This window comes from Podarcis bocagei, assembly GCF_964188305.1.
Source record: "Podarcis bocagei genome assembly, chromosome: 14".
Lineage (NCBI taxonomy): Eukaryota > Metazoa > Chordata > Lepidosauria > Squamata > Lacertidae > Podarcis > Podarcis bocagei.
Genome location: NC_138139.1, coordinates 36633452 through 36658465, shown reverse-complemented (window position 1 = coordinate 36658465; position 25014 = coordinate 36633452). Strand labels below are relative to the sequence as shown.

The window sequence follows — 25014 nt, the reverse complement described above, 5'->3', positions numbered from 1 at the left end:
GGAGGTAAAGACTGACAAGTGCTGCTGATGGTCTCTTTCCAGAAGCAATGGTTGCTTGAAATCAACTCCATATGCCACAGACAGAGCCGAGAACAGAGAGCAAGGAATGGACGCCCCTCAAAACGTGTGACTTTTTGTTCCCTTCCTTGGGTGGGGCTCATACCTCTTCTGCAGGTTTTGGAGAGAGAGAGACGTTAAATGCGATCTTGGGTTAAAAATTCATTGCCTGGGGCAAAGGAGGATGTGAGAAGATGAAACTGCAAAGGAATCTCTCTGTGTGTACTATAAATGGCAGGTTCTGGAGTGAGGCTAAGCTACACAGCTCAGCTTTCTGAACTGGGGGAAACAGAAAAGGAAGTAAAGTGCCCCTGGGCACATACAGAGCACCTCCCCTTTGTCACAAACAACCAGCAGCCTGTCCCCACACAGCTGGACCTAGACAGCAGGTGTCAGCACTGAGATGCCAGCACCAGGCATCACTAGTCAGGGCCACCACCATCACTAATTTTTGCTTTGGTCCCTCATCTTCTCTCACTGCTGCACCATACATTTAAATCACTATGCTACCACTTTAAAGAGCCATGGCTTCCCCTAAAGCAGGCACGGCCAAACTTGGCCCTCCAGATGTTTTGGGACTACAACTCCCATCATCCCTAACTAACACGATCAGTGGTCTGGGATGATGGGAGTTGTAGTCCCAAAAAATATATGGAGGGCCAAGTTTGGCCATGCCTGCCCTAAAGTATCCCCAGAGTTGCAGTTTTTCAAGGGTGCTGATAGTCGCTAGGCCCTTATTTCCCTCATAGAGCTACAATTTTTAGAATTTCCTGGGAAGAGGAATTGACTGTTAAGCTGCTCTGTGAGTAGCAGATTTGCGAGGGAAACTGCAGTCTCCTAAAAACCCTCAGCACCTTTTAACAAACTGCAGCTCTCAGAATTGTTCGGGGGAAGCCATGGCAGTTTAAAGTGGTATCACAGTGGTTTGAAAAGTATGGCGTGAGGGTGGCCTTTAATTCTACAGCGACCTCAACATACCACTGCAGAAATTAAAACCGCAACTGGGAGACACCAAATAAACTCTCCCAAAACCTCTTTTGGAGGCTCTCAAAATCCCTGAACAGTTTTTACCAGAGGAAGAGCATTAGGGATTTATTTATTTTTTAATCCAGGCAAAACTTATGCAGTGACTCCACTTACCTTCCTTCAATATGTCTTGTAAATCCTTCTTCTCCAGGGACACCTCCAGAGGCCTGTTTGTTCCCACAAGGAGACCTTCCCTTGTGCAAGAAGACGGCGGCAGAGTCTGAAGCTTGGAGGCCTCTTGGGAGAAAGCTGAGTCGATCCTCTCAGCCGGGGCACCGCTGCATTCCCTCAGGATGGGCACAGATGGGATACCTTGCGGAGGCACCGTCGCTTGGTACCCGAGAGAGGAGGGCTGAGAAGTGACCTGTGCTATGCGAGGCTCTGACACCAGCCGGAAGGAAGCAGCCTGAGGCGCTACTGCCAAACCCTCACTGCCTCCTATCCCTGAAACTGTTCCAGAAGATGGCGGCAGGGAAACACTGTCCTTGATGACAGCTTTATCCTCCCCGGCTACTTCTTGGGGTTGGTGGGACAGTCCGGGGCTGGTGCCAAGACTCACCTGAAGCTGTGCCTTAGATAGCGGTCTGGACCTAGAGTCAGTCACCACCGCTGGGACGATACTCTCCGGAGTCTTCCCAATCAACCCATCCAAGCTGATGGGAAATTTCTGCAACTTCGTCGTCTGCCTGGGGACCACACCAGGAGGGCTCCCGGTTGCCAACTGGCTTACCTCCAATGGAGGAATGGGGGACTCCTTTCTTATCAGAAGGCTGTTCTTCGGCAGTGGGGAGACGCAGTTGTGTTTTCCGGAGCTCCGAAGGATGGCAGGGTCCATGTTTGGCGTGGAGCAGAGAGTTGGGCTGGGTCCCTGGTCTTCGGCAATGTGCAGGTCAAGCGACGGCAACGAGCTGTGGTTGGCGGTGGCCTTGGAGACCTGCCGGATGGGTCGGCCCACCTCGGCATGGAAGACGTTGCCGTAAGAGGAGAACTTCTTGAGGATGGGACTAGGGAGGTGGGAGGCCCCGATTCCCAGAGATTCAGATTGCTGGGTGCTGCTCCGGGGGGCTTTAGAGGCCACGGGGCACTCCAAGCTAGAGGAAGAGCTGTGGAGGCTCTCGTTGTCGCTTTCTGGCCCCAAGGATGAAGAGAGCCCGTTGGGGTTTAGCCGTGTTTGGAAAGACGAGACCCTATTGAGGTTGGTCCCATTGGCCCGAGGCGGGTGGGTGGTGCCTCGGTTGAAAGAGAGACTGCTCCCGATTCTTGACTTGAGAATGGGGCTGTGGGCTGGGCTGGGGCTGGAGCTCAGGCTGATGTGGGCTTGGTATGTGGGCTGGATAGGGGGCCCCAACCTTTTCCCTTCTCCGTTGCCTGTGGAGTGGATGCCACCAGGTGGGCTTGGGCCGAGGGGTGACCTAGGTGGGGAGGAAGGTGGGAAAGCCTTCACCTCTTCAGCATCTTCCATATCAAAGGACCTCTTGAGGGCTGCAGAAGATAAGAGGAAGTTACCCGTTAGGCAGACAAGCACCCAGAATGCAAAGGACCACGGTCTTTTTCCAGGCCTAAGGGCCCCAAATCCTTCTGAGGGCCAAATGACAGTGGTGGTTGGGGCCCAGAGACAAAAGCAGACAGAACAACACATGCAGATTTCACCTTCTTCCCTGGTGGAGAAGTGATTGCTGCTCCATAGAAAACAGTTCAGATAGCAAAGGTTTCAGTGCAGCTGTGACTGGAGTGCAGAATATCAACTCAAGAACTTTTCGGAGGGTCGCATGCCTCTTTCCTAGTCTGCCCGGACACTGAGGTCCAGTGCCGAGGGCTTTCTGGTGGTTCCCTCGCTGCGAGAAGTCATGTTACAGGGAACCAGGCAGAGGGCCTTCTCGGCAGTGGCGCCCGCCCTGTGGAACGTCCTCCCACCAGATGTCAAAGAGAAAAATAACTACCAAACTTTTAGAAGACATCTAAAGGCAGCCCTGTTTAGGGAAGCTTTTAATGTTTAATATGTTATTGTATTTTAGTGTTTTGTTGGAAGCCACCCAGAGTGGCTGGGGGGACCCAGCCAGAAGGGCGGGGTATTATTAATAATAATAATAATAATAATAATAATAATAATAATAATAATAATAATTATTATTATTATTATTATTATTATTATTATTATTATTATTGAGGTCTTGCAGGCTTTTGGACTCATGCAGAAACTTAAAAGGCCAGAAAGCATCCCACATTCACACCTGGAGCAGTAGATCCCTCTTCTAAAGAGCATTTGAGTCACTGGCAAGGAAAAGAAAAGCTGTCATCTGACTGCAGCTCTTGAACAGCCATAGCTCCCCCAAAGAACCCTGTGAACTGTAGTTTGTTAAGAGTTCTGAGAGTTGTTATGAGACCCCTCATGGAACTACAGTTCCCAGGACCCTTAGCGATATTCTTTTGGGGAAGTCATGCCTATTCAAGGATTATAAGAGAGTTTTAAATGTGTGCTGTGGGTGTGACCTTAACTGGATATCCCCCATTTTTTATCTCTGTGTGTATGTAGAGGAGCAGCATTACACTGAATCAGGCCATTGGTCCATCAAGCTCAGTACTGTCTACACTGACTGGCAGCAGCTCTCCAGGGTTTCAAGGCTGGAAATCTCTCCCAGCTCTATCCAGAGTGGCTGGAGATTGAATGTGGGGTCATTTGCATGCAAAGCAAATACTCTAGCACTTTGACCCTTTGCTCAAAGTAAAGTAAGAATCTAGTCTTCATGGTTCTGGATCAAGGGCTATATTAATTCAGAAGCTGCTGAGACAGACCAGCAATCCATCTAGCTCATTATTCTCCACACTGACTGGCAGTGGCTCCCCGGGGTTTTGGAGAGGGAAGATTCCCAGCCCTACCTGGAGATGCTGGGAATTGATTCTGGGGCCCTCTGCAAGCAGGTGCTCTCTCAGCGAACTAGAGGGAGGAAGGGAGAGCTGGCAAGAGGCAGGCAGGCAGGCTCCCCTATTGGCTGCCTCCTTCAAACAGACGGTTTTGTTAGCATCTCCCAAAGGGGAAACCAGAGTCAACTCTTGGATCTACTCCTGAGGCCTCTAATCTCCTGCATCTAATTGTTTGCTGTGTTTTATCTCCCCTGCGATACCGTATCTGTGTCATCTGCTTCAGAATGCTTCCCGGGGGCAGGGGTAGCAACAACACAGTAACCGCTTTATTCACCTCCAGCCGCAGCATGTAAAGGATCCTGCCTGAGGCATCCCCGAGTAATCAGATCTGGCTCCCTGAACTGTTTCCCTCCTCGCTCCTTTGGTGGCTGCCCCAGTTTAACCAGGGCAACCGGGGCAAACAAGAGTTCGCAGTTTGCGAGAGGAGAGGCCAAAAATGCATGTGGCAATTGGGATGGCTAAGGTCTAGATTCCTATCTTTTTCACCAGGGATGGGGAACCGCTGGCAGACGGAGGGGGAATATGCTTTTTTTTTTTTTTTTTTTTTGGTAAAAAGTAAAATAAAGATTGGCTGCGTATGTACCATGTAAGAAGAACCTGCTGGTTGAGGCCAGTGGTCCATCTAGTCCATAGCTGTCAAGTGTCCCTTATTTGGCGGGACAGTCCCTTATCCCGCTGCTGTCCCTTACTGATGAGGCTTCGTTTGGCTGCTGGCTGGGCTTTCTGCCTTTGGCTCGGAGGGGCTCAGAAGTTGAACATACCTGTGCCCGGAAAATCCCTTATTTTGGCTGCTGATCCCTTATTTTCGAGGCTGCTGGTCCCTTATTTTCAAATCTGTAAGTTGACAGCTATGATCTAGTCCAGCATGCAGTTCTCACTGTGGCCAACCAGATGCCTCTAGAAAACCCTCACGCACAAGAGCCCTCTCCCCTCCTGCTATTTCCAGCAGCTGGGGTGCAAAAGCATTTCTGTCTCTGACTGCAGAGGCAAAGCATCACAATCCTATCTGGCAGCCATTGAGAGCCTTCTCCTCCATGAATTTGTCCAATCCTCTTTTAAAGCCATCCAGGTTGGTGGCCATCCCTGCCTCCTGTGGGAGGGAGTTCCAAAGGCTAACTCTGCACTGCAGGAAGAAGGTCTGGCCTGAATCTTCCAGCATTTTGCTTCATTGAACGCCCATGAGTTCTAGTGCTGTGAGAGAGAGGGGAAAACTTCACTCTGCCCGCTTCCTCCATGCCAGGCATAATTCTATAACCTTCCATCACGTCGCCTCTCCTTGCCCTTTTCTCTAAGCTGAAGGGCCCCATGTGCTGCCCTCTTGGTATGCACTTTCCAATTACAAGCCACCCAGAGCCTCAGGGATGGAGAGGGCTACACCCTCAAAGCGCCAGGGCTTCCCGGGCGCAGTGTTTGAAGCGCCAGCTGGTGTCTGGCGATGCCAGCATCCTAGCCCAAGGGGACTCCAGCCATCCGTCAGCGCCGCTGACAGCTTCTGAAATGTGATGCTGCCTTTTTTGCCAGGCTGCTTGAATTCTCTCTGGTGGGGATGGGAACGCCACTGCCTGCTGGAGGCAGGAGAGACAGGACTGTATACCCTAAACAAACAATGGATTGGAGAAGATGCAGCTAAACTTCAGTAAAGCCAGCAATGTATTTCCTCCCAGGCTGTGGAAGGCAGTGGCACCATCAGGGCTGGACTTGGGGGGCAGATATATTGGTCCCATTCAGCAGTAGGAACAGAAGGATTCCCCAAGGCAGCAAAGTTGGTTAAGAACCTTTCAAAGAGACGTTAGGCTGTGTATAAAGGTAAAGGGACCCCTGACCGTTAGGTCCAGTCACGGATGACTCTGGGGTTGCAGCGCTCATCTCGCTTTATTGGCTGAGGGAGCCGGGGTACAGCTTCTGGGTCATGTGGCAAGCATGACTAAGCTGCTTCTGGCAAACCAGAGCAGCGCATGGAAACGCTGTTTACCTTCCCGCCTGAGCGGTACCTATTTATCTACTTGCACTTTGACGTGCTTTTGAACTGCTAGGTTGGCAGAGCAGGAACCGAGCAATGGGAGCTCACCCCGTCACAGGGATTTGAACCGCCGACCTTCTGATCGGCAAGTCCTAGGCTCTGTGGTTTAACCCACAGTGCCACCCGTGTCCCTTAGGCTGTGTATACACTACAGTTTATTTATTTATTTATTTTCCCCCGTTCTACTTCTTCGGTATCAGCCTCTGATGGTCCTTTATTATTTTATTCACATAATATACATTCTTTACAACAAACAACTCCAAAATAAACAGACAACTCCAAAATAAAATCATATGTAACAAAACCGTAAGTCTCATGTTTTCATTTACACTGATCTCCTCTCCGATACCTTTACTTGATATTTCTTGCTGCTTTCTGCTTTCCTTACAGAATCTTTATGAACATTTAAATCTCTTAAGTCCTATACCAATCTTTAACAATTTCAGTTAATCCCTTCACCTCCCTCCCTCACAGCCCAGTACTTCCCTCCACCCGTGTGCAATCTTCTTTACCTACTATTATTTTTGTTACTATTGCGTTATTCACTTTATTTGTTATTCCATCCTTAATATATTATTATCCTATCTCCTTGCGCCTTTTACTACAGTTTATTGGGTATCCAGTGAGCTTTGTGGACTGAGGTGGTTTTAACACTGCAACTCTTTTTAGTGTTTTCCTGTTTTACGTTCAAGCAGTGTATAAACTTTATGAAATAAATTGTGCTAAAGGAATGGCAAGCACTCACTGCTGGACTTTTCTGCAACAGACTTTTTAGAAGTCAGAACCAGCACTGATGGCAGAGGCTGGAAACAGCAGCTAGCAAGCCCCACAGTCCTTCTTGAAACCTACAGTGGTACCTTGGGTTACAGACGCTTCAGGTTACAGACGCTTCAGGTTACAGACTCCGCTAACCCAGAAATAGTACCTCAGGTTAAGAACTTTACCTCAGGATGAGAACAGAAATTGCGCGGGGGCAGCGGGAGGCCCCATTAGCTAAAGTGGTACCTCAGGTTAAGAACAGTTTCAGGTTAAGAACGGACCTCCAGAACGAATAAAGTACTTAACCTGAGGTACCACTGTATAAGTTAAATAACCAAAGAGGGAGTGTAGTTTAAGTATTCATTCTCATGAAAGGTGGCCGTGTCTCCTACTTTACAGAGGAAACTGGTCCAAGCCCAGTTTCAAAGATACAAAACTCTTAAGTGGTAGAAGCTTGCCTGATTGTGATGAATGGGGCACTGCCTGACCAACCGCACTCTGCCCCAAGTCAGCCTCCCACCTGCCTGCCATCTTGCTTGCAGTGTGCCCAGGGGGCGGGGGTGGCACTGCCTGCAAGCTGCCTCATCCTTAGTCTCATCCTCATCCTTAGGTTAAGAACGGACCTCCAGAACAAATTAAGTTCTTAACCCGAGGTACCACTGTACTCTCCCTCACTTTCTGGCTTGATAGGACAGATACTCCTCATTCCCAACACACTCCCAGCTCTGGAGCAATCTCTGTCCTAGAGAATCCCCTCTGCCTCAGTTCATCAGCCACATGGGTTCAATTATATGCTGGAGGGATCACTGGCCTGACAAGCTCACCGAAGGCTCACCGAGGTACATGCAGGTGTCTCTGCAGCTGATCTACTTCCTCGCCAGCCCTGTGGCTTTTGGAGGTGAAAGTGGATCTTCCAAGCTAATCAAAGAGAAGGTGAGGTTCCACCTGGAAGGAAGGGCACAAGAGGGGTTTCCTATTGGAGTCAAGCAGGCGTGAGAGCTTGCTCCAACAAGCCCAAGGGACTGCTAAATGAATACTGGCTGGGCCTGGAATGTGCGCTGCCAGGTCTCACCTAGGAACCAGCCACCTGGTGAGGAAGGAAGGAGCTTTGCTTAGGCAGGAAGGCAAAGGAAACTTAAGAGCATGCTGGCCTATCTAGTCCAGCATCCTGTTCTCAGATGCCTGTGGGCCACAAGCAAGCAGGATCTGAGCCCAAGAGCACCCAACTCTCCTGAGGCTTCCTGCAACTGGTATTCAGAAGCATTGCTGCCTTTGATAAGCCCTCTCCTCCATGAATTTGGCTAACCCTTTTTTAAAGCCATCCAAGTTGGCAACCACCACTGCCTCCTGTGGCAGAGAGTTCCATAGATTAACTATGCATTGCACGATGAAGGTTTTTCTTTTATCTGTCCCGATGGATCGCCACAAGATCCAGGCTTATCGGAGAGGGAGCAAAACTCTTCTCTATCCACTTTTCCCATGCCATGTGTACATTTCATAAATTTCTACCGTGTCTCCTCTTAACTTTCCTTTTCTCTAAGCTAAAACGTCCCAAGCTAATGTTTGACTATTCCAATTTATTGGCACCACCCAAAGATTTCCTCCACCTTCCACAAGCCCCCGCCACAACAACCCAACCCCAAACAAGAAATATTGCCCATATGTATGAGCTGAATGAGTCTTGTTCCCAGGCCAACATGTGTAGAATTGTAGCCTCGGCTTTGCAAAAAATAAGAAAGACTACAAGAACCCAGATAAATCGACAACGAACGTCTGAAGCAAGTTTATGTTAGTGATTTGTAATAGATTTTTTTTTAAAAAAAGCTCCTCTGTGTTGTACCTAACTTCTACTCGACTAGACCCACTGAATCTAAATTAATAATGACCATTAAGTTTAATGGGCCTACTCTGAGTAGGACTAACATTGGAAACAACCCTGTGTGTCTGGTGGTCTGGAGGAGATTCCTACTTGCCTAGCAGCATAGGAACACCAGAGACCTTCTGCATGCAAAGCAGGTGTCCTAACACTCAGCTGCAGCCCTCTAGTATGCTGAATAACACCAATGGTGCATCTACCCCAATACTGTCTATACTGACTGGCAGCAGCTCCTCAGGGTCTCAGGTAAGGAGTCTCTCCTGGCTCTACCTAGAGATGCCAGGGATTGAACCTGGGACCTTCTGCATCCAAAGCAGATGCTCTTACCATTGAGCTACAAGCCTTCTCCTGTAGGAATGTCAAGAAAACCATTTCTTTCTTTTTGTTCCCCTCCTCTAGCCACCTTTGCCTCTACCTGCTCGGCTGGAGTGTCCATTATAAACGATAACATTTACTACCTCCCTCGGGGCGAGGAGAGGAATCCATTTCTGCACTTTGCCCTGCACTGCCCTCAGAGGTCAAGCCCCTGTCGACTCTGCGCTGACCCCTGAACTAGGCAGAGGGGGTGGCACAAAGCACTTTGTCATTGTCAACACGGAATCAAAAGGCTGACTTGGACGGCCAGGGGGCACCTCAACCTCTCGTGCCGGACACTCACGCAGCGTGCGTGTCAATCCAGCCGCCTCTCAGGACTGGGCGCCAACCAAAACAGCCTTTCTAAACCCTGCAACCGCCCGGCTCCATTGCAGGATGGGGAAGAGCCAAGGCTCAGGGACAGAGCATCTGTCTGGCATGCATAAGGACCCAAGTTCAATCCCTGGCCTATCCCAAGTTGGGCTTGGAGAGATTCCAGTCTCAATCCCCAGAAAGCTGCTACCAGTCAGTGCAAGCAATACTGAACTAGATGAACCAGTGATCTCACTCAATATAAAGGCACTGTTCTATGTTCCTAACTGCAGAGTTAAATGAATATGGCTGTGTCAGTGAAGAAAAGCAGAGGGAAGCAAAGCAGGCCGAGAGCTGAGATGTGGGTTTTTGGGGTGTTACAGGAGTGTTCCTGTTTTATTTATCTGTGAAATACTCCAACGGGAACCTCAGATCCAGGAGCTGAATGCTCCTGGGATTATTCCCAGTCTGCACCCAATTTATCCAGGTCACATCGCTCACCAGCCCTGCTTTGCACCTTCTTCAAGTGTCGTTTTGCACCTCCACTGCATTGGAGGTTAGTCCATGAGGGCAAATGGGGCCAGCGCCCCATCAGCTTTAGCCTCTTCCCACTTCCCTGCCTTTTTGCTTGCAACCAGTCAGGGGCTGCCTCTGCTGGTTATTGGCTCTGGCTTTCCTTCCTCTTGAACTCTCTGCCTTCTGCCCTAGTATTCCCAAAGGCCACCAGCCACTGCTGCTCCACTGTCAGAGGCCAGATGTTTCTGCCACTGAGCTCTCAAACCACCACCACCCATGGACAAACAACACAACTGCTTTTCTCTCTTTCTCTCCATGCAATCCTTCCCGACCATCTTCAGGAACAGAATTGGGGTGCAGAAAAGTAATGGTTGGTCTGTCCCTACATTGATGGCCACTGCTGCTGCTTGTGTGGTGACAGAGGCTGTTTCTGGAGCTGATACAGGTAGGGCAAAAAAAACCCAGCCAGATGGGTGGGGTATAAATAATAAATTATTATTATTATAAATTATTATTATTATCACTAGCAGTAGCAGTAATCTGGCCCCGAGAAATTGTGCATTTAACAGCAGCTATTCCTCTACTCCTCTGCAACCCATCCAGAACTGAGATTTGTTGTTGTTGTTGTTGTTGTTGTTTTGTACTCGTTCTGGCCTGACCCAGTGAATGCAACCCAATCTCTGGAATGTGGCTTCCCTAGCAATGGAGAGGACTGATGGCTGAAAGGTTAATGCCAGTAATTATAGGTGTGGGTGCATTCCTTTGGAAGCAATAACAGCATTGCACACACTTGCTCGCGCTTGGTGAGCAAAGGATTTCTAGATGGGATGCCTTCCCCCAACCCGTCTCCTTTTCCTGCCCCCACATGGTTGCCGTGATCCACAGCAGCCAGGGGGAAAGGAAGTCTGTACATCAGCTCAACGGGATCGCCCACATACACGCTCCTTGAAACTCATGGCAAAGTGTGTTCACAGTTCTCCAGGAGCAGAGGAAAATGCAGAATGAGAATGCAGTGGGTGCAGAACTCAGCTTCTTGAGAAGAAAGGTTTTTTAGTCCTCAGGGCTACGGCTTCTAGCCTTCTCAAAGTGTGTGGGCAATGCCTGGTTAAAACTCACACACTTTCAAACACACCTTTACAGCCAAGGACTAAAATCTTGCATTAAAAAAAAAATTAGGGGAGAGAAAGATGGCTCAATTTAAAGCACTTTGCACTCCACTAACTCATAGCCAGAAACTATAGTGGTACTTCTGACACCATATCGCACATTTGTGGAAGGGGAAGGCTGAGAAAACACCATTCTATACCACCACACAAACCCCTGCAGTGTGGGGCCACAAGACTCAGGCAGAGCAACAGCCTCCCATGCAGAAGGTCCCAGATGCAATCCCCAGCACTTCCAGGCTGGGCTGGGAGAGATTCCTGTCCAAAACCATCCACTACCAGTTACAGATAGGTAGCCGTGTTGGTCTGCCATAGTCAAAATAAAAAAATTCCTTCCAGTAGCACCTTAAAGACCAACTAAGTTAGTTCTTGGTATGAGCTTTCGTGTGCATGCACACTTCTTCAGATACACTGAAACAGAAGTTGCCAGATCCTTCTATATAGTGAGAAGGTGGGGAGGGGTATTACTCAGAAGGGTGGTGCGAATGGGAGATTGGCAGATAGCTACCACTACCAATCCTCTACCAATCACTGTAGAGAATACTGAACTAGATGAACCAATGTTCTGACTGCTTCCTCTCTTCCTATACTCTTCCACGGAGCCCTGTGTTTGGGGGAAATGGCAGTCAGCTGTTTCCTCCAGCAGATCCCAGATTAGATCAGAGCCTGTTGGGCACAGCCTGTCCTCTTTCATGTAGCCATGGTGAAAACCAAAGATTAATACAAGAAGAGCTCTGCTAGAGCCACTTAGTCCAACATCCTGTTCTCACAGTGGCCAGTCAGCCTCTCTCCACTTGTGATTCCCAGCGACTGGTATTCAGAGGCAAATGACCTCTGGCAATGGAGGAAGCTTCAAGGAAAGATAGCAGGCAGGGCATGAGCAGAACAGTCCACTTTTCCGGTTGTTCAGCAGCAGCTGATATTTAGAGGCATGCCGCCTCTGATCTTGGACACAGAATGTAGCCATGATGACTAGTAGCCATGGGCAGCCTTATTCTCTGTGAATTTGTCTCACCACTCTCTTAAAGCCATCCAAGTTGGTGGCCATGGCTATCGGCTTATCCATACTTCCTCTTAACCCAGGCCTTTGGGCTGATTAATATTCCACAGCCTTTTAAAATGTGTTTGTGGGAAGAGGGGGGTTGAGTCCCTCCACTCCCCTGATCTTTGGGGTTGGTTTGCCCATCGTTTGCTCGATGTCAGGAAAAACTGCTACCTTTTGGAGCACCTGCCTGCTGAAAAAGGCACAGGAGCAGGGCCAGAAAATAAAGGTGACAACCCTGGACTTTGTGTGTGCATGTAAGATCATAAGAAGAGCCCATCTAGTGCAGCGCCGAGTTCTCACAGTGGCCAAGAAGATGCCTTTTCTGGGAAGTCCACAAAAAGGACCTGAGCGCAAGATAATGGTCGTAGCTGATACCCATTGGTAGACTTGCACGCCTCCCCAGATCCCTTTTTGCCTCCTGTTTATTTCCACAATTTTTGATACTTGGACTATTGTGTGAAAACCTCAGGAGTTCCCTTCCAACCATTTTGTCTAGCCATGCTCACCATGAGTCTGCCCCCATCATCCTAACCCACGGATCCCCTCTCAAAGAGGGCTTGCTGTTCTGTGCTTTGCCATGCCCTGAACAATTCTTGTAATCTAAGCACCGCAGAAGCCCTGCCTGCAAGCCTCCGCTCTCTCCGCTCCAAAACTTTCCTTAATTACAATCTGTGAAATGCTGAAGTGGAGACACTGCGACAGCAACAGCTGGTAATTGGAAGCCGCTTGTTCTTTTGCTTTTCTGCCTTCTTTCTCTCTCTCTCCCTAACCCACTCCCTCCCTCTCGCCCCCCTTCCTGTCTTAACAGAGACAAGCTGGTTATTGTAGGCTCTCTGTGAGCACACAGGCTGTCTCCCCCTCCTCCCAACACACACTGTGGAGACTCTTCAGGATAATTCGGTATCTTAATGCTATGGTGGGGCTGGGTTAATTACCTGCGTTTCAGCCCAGTGTGTGCAAACAGCTGCTCTCCAGAGTGGCTGCCTGCCAAACACACCACTGTTGCTCACTGCCAACAACCCAGACCAGAATCCTCTGTTCTGTGCAAGGGTTTTCGTAGAATTATGTGGTTGGAAGGGATCTTGGGAGTCATTTGGGTTGTGTACACACCAGCCATCTAAAGCAATCATGCAATAATGCTGGAAACGGTAGTTTTATTGCTTGTGGAGCTACAATTCCCAGCAGCCTTAAACTACAGTTCCCAGGATTATGGGTTTTTTAGGGGGAATCTTTAAATGTATGGTGTATGTGCAGCCCTAGTCTAATTGTTGTGTTACTTTTATTGTTGTTAGCCGCTCTGAGCCCGGCTTCGGCTGGGGAGGGCGGGATATAAATAAAATTTTATTATTATTTATTATTATTGTGCCAAGCAGTATTTATTTCCCCCAAGGAGCTCTAGGTGGTATATATGGCTCTCCCTCTCCCAGTTTAACTCCCACAACAACCCTGTGAGGTAGGTTAGGCTGAGAGGCCCAAGGTCACCCAGTGAATTTCATGGCGAAGGGGGGATTTGAACCCTGGTCTCCCAGGTCCTGGTCTGACACTCAAACCACTACACCATGCTGGCTCTCGAGGTTCCATTCCATCCCATTAATAGCTATATCAGGGTAGGGAAGTTCAGTCCTGGGAGCTGAATACAGCCCTCTAGACCTTCCTATCTGGCCCTCAGAACTCTCTCTAGGCCACCCTTGTTCCTGCTTCACGGAGACCTAAAGTCCATCAAGTCACACATATCTTGTCTCCCAAAGTAGACAACCAGATGATTCCAGAGATCAAACAGGCACAGCATGAAAGTAGCCGGTCTACCCGGTTTCAGGAACTCAAAGATATACTGCCTTGAAATGAGGAGGTTCTACTTAATTATCACGTCTAGTCCCCCATAAGAAAATGCCTTGCACTAAGTTAGGGATGGGGGAGAAATTTGATTCAGCTCATTTATAAAGGAGAACATACCTAATTTGCACTTTCCAAAATGAGACCCAAAACCTAAACTCAGCTATCTTTTGAAATTCACACTCCTCCAAATTTTGCAATGCAGCTCTCCAGCAATGCATATGAATATACATATGCTAAGGTAAAATGTGCACAGAACATGCACATAGTTCTGAAACTAACATACAAAAATGAATTATATTAGGGGAAATTGCTTTGCAGGTATTTGGGCTTATCCATACTCTTTCCTTCACTCCTTCCAGGCTGAGGTTTAATGCTTTGTGTTTTAGTGCCCCCCCACCCAACCGAGCTTTCCCCACAAAAACCTGCTCAGTAAAGCTGAATCGGAGCAAATGCCAATTTGGCTTTTCTGCAGATTGCTGTTTGCTCTGATTGAGCTCTAAAGAGCAGATTTTTGCAAGGAAAGTTTTGGAGGGGAAAAAGCACACCCAGACAGAGATATAACTTGTGGACCATGCCTGGAAAAAGTGGAGGAAAAGTAATTGTGGATTAGCACGTAGTCAAAACTGCATATACAAATGGGTGTATTAGAGGAAGTCCGCACTGAAGTGCTGATTAATTTTCATTAGGACTATATAAAAAAACAAATAAATTTCAAACTGCTGTGGAAAACTGAATTTAAGATTGGGAAAAGGTGAGGAACCAAAATGGGCTGATTCACCAAGTCTCTACACAGAGTCCAACTGTTGATCTGCCTCCCTCAGTTCTGCCTCCACTGACTGACTAGCATGGTTTTATATCTCATAGCCAGCAGGATCAGGCCAATGGGGCATCAAACCCAGCATCCTGTTTTCATGGTGATGCCTATGGGGAGTCTGTAGGCAGGACCTGAATGCAACAGCCGGCTTCCCACTTGTGGTTCCCAGTAAATGGCATTTTGGAGTGCCTCTGAAAGGGGAGAAAGAACATTTAGCCACCATGACCAGTAGCCCCTGGTAGACGTAGCCTCTACAGCTTCATCTAATCCTCTGAGAAGCCATCCAAGTGAGTAGCCATCACTCCTGGTGGGATTGAATTCCAGAGTCCAGCTATGTGCTGTGTGAAGAAGTCCTTTTGCCCAACTCATGTGGGTGTTTCCAACACAGGTGCCCAAATATCTGATCGATCAAGATGGGCAGAGGGCGATGGTCCCTGATATTTGGGTTGGGCAGAGCTCATTTTCATCTGGGCCAAAGAGAGGTGGGGCGAATATATTTCTTTCAGGAACGGTGGAAGCAAGAAAACGGAGGTGGTTGGGGGTGGGATTCTACTGCAGGAGTTTTTCACAAATTCCATCTTTAAAGTACACACCCAAAGGGCCCTTGGCATATCGAAATCCCTTATACAAACACATTAAAGTACACAGAGGCATCATATATTTCACACACTCACCAGGCCAAATTTTCTTCTGATTAACGCGCACTCACTCTATATTTGCAGAGGTTTAAACCTGACTTTGCTGCTTTCGACAAAGCCAAAGGCTCGGCTGAGATCGTGACAATGGATGAGACAGCCATGACAAGGAATGAGACAGCCCTGGCGGTCATCATCATTTAGGGAATCATAATCATTATCTTCATCATCCAGTTATGGGAGAGGCCATAGCTCAATGGTGGAGACTTTGCTTTGCAAGCAGAAGATTCCAAGTTCAAGGCTGAATCAAACTAAGGCATCAAACTCAGAGTAGACCTGCTGAAACTAATGAGCTAAAAAGCGTCAGGCCCATCTGATCTAGCATCCTGATTTCAGTGTTCAAGTCTGCAAACTGGACCTGGGCAGAGGAACAGTGTCTCCCCACTTGTGAATTCCAGCAACTGGTACGTTGCCTCCAACAGTGGAGCTGGAGCATAGCTAGCTTTCAGTGAATTAAGTCCACTGGATCTATACTGAGTATTGTGCAGTTTTGGTGGGGAGGGGGGAACCTCTGACCCAGGGGCTGGATTCAGCCATTTGTATCCGGTTATTGGGAGTCTCCCACGGGTCACACCCATCTCTGCTCATGGTCCTTCCTTGAGTGGCTAGCTGGGACAATGCCTCTTGCTTGCCTGGGTAGAGAAGCAAGAGCACATGGAGGAACCTCTTGACATTTGCATGGCTGAATGTAGCACACTGTACAGACAGAAGAATTGTCTCAACTAGGGCCAGGGCCTTTTCAGTTCTGGCCCTAACTTGGTGGAACACTCTGTCACAAGAGACTAGGGCCCTGTGGGATCTTTCCGCAGGGCCTGCAAGACAGAGCTGTTCCACCTGGCCTTTGGTTTGGACTCAGTCTGACCCTTATGTTTCCCTCCCCTTATGGCTTTGATCTATGGGCTATTATTAAAATGAGGCTGCATTTTAAATTGTATTTTTAACCTGTATTTTAAACTGCCCCCCATTATGTTTTTATTGTAATTTTACTGGTGTTAGCCGCCCTGAGCCCCTGTCGGGGAGGGCAGGGTATAAATAAAAAAATATTATTTATTATTATTGTATTCTTTGCCCCGCCCACTTTTGTCTCTGGCCTACCTGTGTGGCCTATCTGCTGTGGGCTTCCAGAAGGTTGTCCACAAGGGAATGTCGGATGCAACATTCAATCTCCAACACCTCCAGAAAAAAACCCGCTCTGAAACCCTGGAGAACTGCTGTCGGTCGGTCTAGACGATACCGAGCTAGATGCACCAACCATCCAACATGGTGTTCCCAAGTATTATATGCATTTATCCCTATGGAACTCTGTATGTGCACGGTGCTTTAGCTAGCATGGGAAGACAAGGTCCCTGCCCGAAAGCTTTCAATCTAAACACCTGGCGCTGGGCCAAGTCAAGCTGTGGGAAGGGGAGTGAGATGGTACAAGGGCAGATGGGAGGAAGACCACCAGAAGATCCTGGTTGCCAGATCAGGCCAAAGGCCCTCTAGTCCAGCACTCTGTTCTCACAGTGGCCAGCCAGATAGCCCAAGTAGGACGTGAGCACAACCAGGTCTAGGGAAGAAATTCAATTCAGTTCACATTTAAAGGCTGTCTCCATTCCTCTGAAGCCTGGCTTCCAACAAAACCTGCACTACTCATCTTACTGTCTGCTGTGGCAGAATTTTATGTAATTAATTCTTATGCCACACCATTCGTTTTAGTGCAATGCAATCATTATGTATCTGTTGCAGATCATCAACACCAACAACCAATTGTTTTCACTGGACTGATCTCCATTTCAGTCATGGGATGAATAAGCAAATACCGGCAGCTTTCGCTTCCCTTTCCATCAAAATTCTCCAGCACCCCTCCCTATAGTCTCAGAGGACAAAGGCTATGTCCAGAAGCAATTCCCAGACTGCCCACCTGCTGCCCTCCTATACGAGAAGGTACAACCCCATTCAGAACAAGCAACCGGCCAACTTCTTAGACACAAACACAAACGTAAAAATTAACATCCATTGCTCGGCCTACTTTTGCCTTTAGCCCCACCCACCACTGGTATGAAGCCCTGGGGAGGTTGTCCAGAAAGGAATGGCACCTTCAGCTGAAATAGGTTCCTCAGCCTTGGTCTGTCTCTAAAAGAGGGTTCACCTACATGCACATTGAGATTGACATGAATGGTGGAAAATTCCAGCCTCCTGATCCTCTTCCTGATTAATATAAAATATGTTCAGAGGAATCTGCCTCTGCCTCTCTCTGCTTGGAATCTGTTCAGTTCTTCTTCACGTGATTCCCACACCCCAACCCCCAGCTGGCTGGGTAACCATGAACTTTATTCCAAAACGCTAAGTAAGTTGCAAAACACAGAAATGAGAATATACTACGGAACGTAGAAATTCCATGACACGGTGCGATGGGCTAGAGAACATCAGGGGTCCAAATCTTCAGTTAGGATAGCAGATAGCAGAATCTGATGGATTGTTTTGTTAGCGCTACTATAATGCTATTCTCATGCAATCCCAACTCTATATTGCATTATGTGGTTGTATCTGATTCAGAGTTCAGAATGTCATTATCTTCCATGTGAAGATAAGATGCTTTGAATGAAGCACCGCACATCAATAAACCGACTGATTCGTTTCAACTGCAATCTTGAGTCTGCGGTGTTTATCGCTGGTTCTGTTCGAGTCCTTGTTTCACTGGCTTGCTAAATGAGCAAATCTGAACTCTGGCTGGAGTACCCAAATAACCTTTTTTTTTTTTACATAGTTCCTGCAGGGAAAGCCCCATCCTCTGTTGGAGACACTGGAGAGCTGCTGCCAGTCAGTGTAGAGAATACTGGCTCAGTAGAGGGCAGCTTTGGATTTTGACCAGGAGACCGTGCACTCTACATTTAACACATTTGAACTCGGCGTCCAAATTCTACACCAAGAAAGCTGAAACTTGTATCCTACACAATTTATGCAATTTGCATCTTGGGATAAGGTATACTGGTTTGCATAATTTCGTCTGATTTTGTAAGCACCAGGTGTAGAGGGGAGGGAAGGATCTATAAAGGGCTCCAAAGCACACACCCACACACCCACTTGAAATATTATTCCATCCACACACTTTCAATGATGTCTTTGCAGGCATGAGGACTAGAAACCTTATAGAATATGGAAATGCGCAGGTGGCTGTTTCCAGCACCCGATACGGCATTCTGCAAAATCATGGTTACACACAGCCCAGGGTGTGACTGTGCGGTCAACTTTCACCCAACTTTTCTCTTTTTAAAAATAAATTAAGCACCAAACTCCTCTGAAAAGAGGATTAGAAATAGCACCAAGCTTATAGCACCAAGTTTCCTGGATTTCACAGACCCAGATCTGCCACCACCCACACTTTAACATTTGGTGCATCTCTCTCTTTCACTCTCTCGCAAGTTTTCCAGGAAAGCGAGGCACCCCCCTGCCTTCTGGAACTGTAACCCGCCCCCTCTTAGCAGGAACCATATGGATGGGGAGGGCGAGAGAGTGACACTTCTTTGCCCGGACGCCTGGGTCCCTTGGCCCTACCTTCAAAGTCAGAGAGAATCCCATCCAGATGTTCTTTGACAGACAGCTGGGACATCTTGCCTTCAGGCAGGCAGCTTGGTCCTGGGACGAGGAGGGTGGCCGGCTCAGTCCTCGTGTGTCGCCAGAATTGCCTCCTCTCTGCAAAGAAAAAGAAAAGAGATCTGGGATGGTGGGGAAAGGGGTGTGTGTTGGGGCAGCATTATTATCATTATTACTATTATTACTATTTCTTCCCCAGTTCTCAGGCTTTGCGGCACCCACACTCACCTCCAGGCTCTGAGCTTCTACTTCGGAAAGAGAGTGCAAGAGGAAAGAGACTGACTTTCCTTCTCTCTCTCCACCCCCCACCCCAGAAAGCCCCCTCCCCACCCCACCCCCAGCTAAACCCTTCCGGGGATCACATTGGCTGAACGGGCTTGGCTGTGCTTTCCTTGTGGGGGAAAGAGGAGACGAGGGGAGGGGAGAAAGTGGAGAAGGGCGGGAGGGGTGGAGGGGACGCCAGCCTCGACTCCGAGCTGCTTTTGGCAGGCAAGGAAGAAGACAGAGGGAGAGAGGAAAGGGGTGGCGAAGGAGGTGGGTCTACCGCTTTAGAGAAGCTGCAAAAGGCAGCTGCGCTGGGCCAGAGCGCTCCCTGTTTGCTTATTTTTATAGGGTTCACCAGCCTCAGCCACTGAGGCCACCAGCTCCTCCAGCTGCAGCTGCACACGACTGGCCCGTTTCCAACAAAGGTTGCCAATTTTTTCTTATAAGCTCCGCTCCTGCGCTTTTAAGCAGCTGGCCTACAAAAGAGAAGTTGAGCAGGTGACACTTTTACACACACACAGAGAGAGAGAGAGAGAGAGAGAGAGAGAGAGAGAGAGAGAGAACGCCAGAGAACGAGTTTGCAGAGCTGTATGCCAGGGCAGCTCTTAAAAGCAGAGGAGCAGAGCCAGAGAGGAAACGTGGCAACCCTAACTAACCCACGCCCACACCGTGATAGGGTCGACTGGGTCACATGCCCCGTGACAGGCAGCTAAAGGTGTGAGTAGGCACCACTGAGAAAAGCATCCTGTCCCAGTAATATAGAAGAGTTTCATTTTGGAGGGTGGCAGCTCAGAGCTCAAACCACCCAAATGCTGATCACCACTTAGGACTGAAGTCAAAGGATGAGCATTCATGTGCAAACAAGGCCCTGGGCATGTTTACTACTCTCTGGATGTGTCCCCAGAAGCACATGCACAAGGAACAACACACACCTTTGCAGAAAAATTAGGGCTGCACTGTTTAAAATCAGTTATACAAATCAATTTAAAACTTTAGGTCTATCAAAGCAGATGACATCTTGGAATCGGATGAAAGTGAATGGCATAAAGCACTGGGAGCAGAACATGGCTTTGAAAAATGAAGTCTGCTTGTTCATTATGGGAATGAAAAAATCCCAGGACAAAGTTCAACCTTAGATATGATTTTCAATCATATAATTTGACATTCTGCTTAAAACAAAATAGAACCATAGGAGCCAAGGACACCTAATATGTATACAATGCACTTTAACTCATAACTGACTTTTCCCCGTGCAGATACATATTATGACATTATATTTATATTTCATGTTTACATATAAAGAGGAACTGTTTCTGTTGTGATGATTTTATTTTAATTAAAAAATTAAAAAGAAAAAAAACCACCCCACTGCCTTTTAACCTGCTATAAAATGATTATTTTTAATTCAAGCACTTATAAAAACTGCAGTTGGCTAGCACTGTTTTAACAAAGGCATCATTGTCCTTTTTACAAACAAGTAGGTAGGATGCCTCTGTTTAAGACAATGGGTTGTATGCCATGTTAAGCCTACTTAGAGTAGATGCATTGAAAGTAATGGGCAGGATTAACTTAGGTCCCTTTATTTCAGTGGTTCTACTCTGAGCAGGACTTAGCTGAAGACAGCACAATACTTATGACTCTGCATGCTCACTTCATCCAAAACAAGGACAGTGATATTACTGGATTTCACCAGCCCTGACCAAACACAGCTAGTCATCAGGATGATGCAAGTTATAGTCCAACAGTGTCTTAAGAGACAGAGGTTCCCTACCCCTGCTCTAAAACCATAGAAAATGTGCTTCTGGGTTGGTTTTGCTATTTTGTAAACTGATGCACAATGAATCGACTGGTTATTATTATTTAAGTAGAAGCTTTATTATTTCTTCTTTTTTTCAGTCCATCGCTATTCCACAAAATTATTCCGCAAACAGAAAACAGCAGGAGCATTCCTCGTGCAGACTATAAATTGTTTCTTTGCTGCGACTTAACCGATTATCTAATAGATGGGCTGAAACTGGCATGATGAATTGATTAATATGTCTCGACTCAATCTACAACACCCTGATCAAAATCCATGCATGAAAAGCCTCCTTTGAGCACAGTTAGATCGGAGGTTCCATGATCAGGATTCCTGATGGAACAACAACAACAACAACAAAAGAAAATAAACACCCACACAGAAACATACTGTATTGGTTTAACTCGCTTGCCAGACGAACTCAGAGGCTATTAAAAATAAATGAAGGATTAACATTGGATTGATTTATTGGAACTACCTGGACTAATTAAGAGAAGCAGCACAAATGTGAGATAATCATCATTCCCCGACCTCAGAGCATGGGAAGCCAACCAAAGATTTATAATTTGGCATAATATTTGGATTGTTTGATTATTTTATAATTTGGAATGTTTTTAATGTGGTTTTTATTGGATTGTTAAAATGGAAAACTTAATAAATATTATTATTAACAACAACTTCAAGGGCCCCAAATCACAAGAATGCAATGCAATGCAATGCAGGAAGGTTTTTAAAAGAACATTTCCTCCTGATTAAATCTCCCAAGCCACTAATTGCTGGGGTGCTTTTAACAGCAGCTCAGAGCTCATCCGCACTTCCTTTTGTGCTGTTTCTAGGCACAAGTCAGGGCTTTCCAGGTCTCTCTTTTTTCTTTTTCTTTTTGTCCCAGCACTTTCCATGGGAAAACCCACATTTTAAAAGTGAATCGGAGCAAATGGTAATCCATGAAAAACTCAGCTGCCATTTGCTTTGATTCACCTGCAAAATGTGGGTTTTTATAGAATCCTTGAATCATAGTTGGAAGGGACCCCAGGGGTCATCTAGTCCAACCCCCCTGCAATGCAGGAATCTCAGCTAAAGCATTCGTGACAGATGGCCATCCAGCCTCTGTTTAAAAACCTCCAAGGAAGGAGAGGCCACCACCTCTTGTGGGAGTTTGTTCCATGGCTGAACAGCTGTTACTGTCAGAAAGTTTTTCTGAATGTTTTGTGGGAATCTCCTTTCTTGCAACTTGAAGCCATTGGTTCGAGTCCTACCCTCCAGAGCAGGAGAAAACAAGCTTCCCCCGTCCTCCATGTGACAGCCCTTAAGATATTTGAAGATGGCTATCATATCTCCTCTCAGTCTCCACTTTTCCAGGCTAAACTCACCTAGCTCCTTTAAGCTTTCCTCATAAGGCTTAGTTTCCAGACCCTTGATCATGGGTAGGCAAACTAAGGCCTGGGGACCAGATCTGGCCCAATCGCCTTCTAAATCTGGCCCACGGACTGTCTGGGAATCAGCGTGTTTTTACATGAGTAGAATGTGTCCTTTTATTTAAAATGTATCTCTGGGTTATTTGTGGGGCATAGGAATTCGTTCACCCCCCCATATAGTCTGGCCCCCCATAAGGTCCAAGGGACAGTGGACCGGCCCCCTACTGAAAAGGTTTGCTGACCCCTACGTGCCTTGATCATCTTGGTTGCCCTCCTCTGCACACATTCCAGCTTGTCTTAAATTGTGGTGCCCAGAATTGGACTCAGTATTCCAAGTGTGGTCTGACTAAGGCAGAATAGAGTGGCACTATTATTTCCCTTGATCTGGACACTATACTTCTGTTGATGCAGCTTAGAATAGCATTAGGTTTTTTTGCTACTGCATCACACTGTTGACTCATGTGAAGCTTGTGGTCCACCCACATCCCAATATCCTTTTCACATGTACTGCTAGTAAGCCAGGTGACCCCCATCCTATATTTGTGCATCTGGTTCTTCCTGCCTGAGTGCAGAACCTTACATTTGCCCCTATTGAAATTCATTTTGTTAGCTTGCACCCAGTTCTCCAATCTGTTACGGTCATTTTGAATTCTGATTCTGTCTTCTGTGGCATTAGCTACCCCTCCCAGTTTGGTGTCATCTGCTAGTTTGATGAGCATCCCCTCAATTCCTTCACCCAAGTCATTTATAAAGATGTTAAACAACAACGGGCCGAGGACAGAACCCTGCGGCACCCCACTTGTCACTTTTCCCCAGGATAACAAGGAACCATTAATGAGTACTCTTTGGGTTTGGTCAGTCAACCAGCTACGGTTGCAGGTCAAGCTGTTGCTGAAGGCAGAAAAGCAGTTCAAGCTGGGTTTTGTTGGGTCGGTTGGCACCCCTAGCTGGATTTCCGCACAGCAGGCACTCCAGGAAAAACTCAACCAAGTTCCGTCATAAAACAGCAACACAACAGGCTTTTTTGCAGCTAGGAAAATGACAAGGCAATGCACAGAAAATTGCCGGGTGGACAAACAATTAATGGGAAGATATGTAAACACCCCATAAGCAAGTCAGGATCTATGCTCGTTGTCGTATCACTGCCTTGAAAACAAGTCACAACAAATGCTCCATAAGGAGAAAACATAGTCTGACATCCACGTAAACTTTGGGTAAGCAAATCATGATGAATAAACAGGTTTCCTGGAGGTGCCCCCTAACATGAATTCCAATCATAGTCATCATTCTGGCTTCACCCCACTTCCAACAGCCTCCAGAAGCTAAATATTGGAGCAATAAACTAGAGGGAGCCTTAATGCCATAAATGGATTTTTGGCCTCTTTTTATTTTTAACAAAAGGCAGCTGCAAGGTGAGGGGGAAAGCTATATGGGTTGGGACCATAGCAGAAGGGAAAGGGGGTTCAGCCTCCTCTGCACCATTTTATTGCCAAATGCCCCCCCCCAGCTGCTGTTCAGGACGAACCCAATATATTTTGCTACCTGAGACAGAACAGCGAAGGAGGACCACTCCTGCTCCTGCCCCCCACTCAAGGAAGGTGCACGTTACCCAAGACAGGTCAGCCAAGTTATTTTGGCAACAGAGGCAGAAAAATTTCACAAGCACCTCTTCCATTCCTTGGCAGTAAAAATGTAAACAATGCTTTAAAAAAACCCAAACAGCCATTAGATGCCCTTTCTTGACACCCCCGATGAGTGCTGGGGAACCTGTGGCTCCCAAGATATTGCTGGTAACCCCCCCCCCCAATTAAATGCTCTTATTATTGTGTCAAGAACTTGTTACACAATGAACCCCCAATAAATCCCAGTCAGGGTGGGGGGCACAGTTCAAGGAATTGCTCAAGCATATGTGCTTTTGGAAACACTAAAAGCATAATAAGTGGCATACCTACATTATATTTCTTATTTCCACAGTTCTTTTGTTTTGAAGATTAATGTGATTGTTGGCTGAATATATATATATATATATATATATATATATATATATATATATATATATATATATATATATGCTTTCGTAGATTTTCACGGGTACAGGAATGCAGGTTTTGGTGTCTTCGGGTGTCTTCCCGTGTAAGAGTTGGGGTGTCTAGGCGACGTTTCGACGAGGTCTCACTCGTCATCTTCAGGCTGGTGCTTTCGGCTTCTTGTTACTAGAACAGAGCAGGATCTCAGTGTTTGAGTTCCTATAAATACTGTTGAGGGGGTGTGGTGTATAGCCTCCAACGATCTGGGCAGAGAGGAAGTTCCCAGGTTAGTGTGCCTTTTCTTCTTTTGTTCATTAATTACTTGAGGGATATCTTGAGTGATTTCTTGAGTGATATTCTGAGTACCACTTAGGAGGGTCATTAGGTGTGGATTAGTTGCTAAAGCTTTCGTGTCTTGACCTCTTGAGTTTGTGAAGAGTTTTTCTGAGAAGATGGCTGTACTGCACTTAGTTGTGCTCTGGCTTGGCTTCGTGTATAGGGGCGAGCTGTGGTTTTGTGCCCTGTGCCAGCCAGATCTG

At 47.2% G+C, this 25014-nt stretch overlaps 1 protein-coding gene across 1 annotated transcript in view; it reads right to left on the bottom strand.

Moving 5' to 3' along the window:
- SEPTIN12 (septin 12) overlaps nucleotides 1–19280 on the bottom strand; it is a 73360-nt gene extending 54080 nt beyond the window's left edge. Inside the window, exons 1-3 of the mRNA XM_081170407.1 lie at nucleotides 19200–19280; nucleotides 18933–19070; nucleotides 1198–2565 (exon numbers count right to left, since the gene is read on the bottom strand). Of these exons, the coding sequence (XP_081026533.1) occupies nucleotides 1198–2565; nucleotides 18933–18987 (1423 nt within the window). The 5' untranslated portion in view covers nucleotides 18988–19070; nucleotides 19200–19280. The remainder of the gene's footprint in view (nucleotides 1–1197; nucleotides 2566–18932; nucleotides 19071–19199) is intronic.
- Between the last annotated feature and the right edge of the window lie 5734 nt (nucleotides 19281–25014).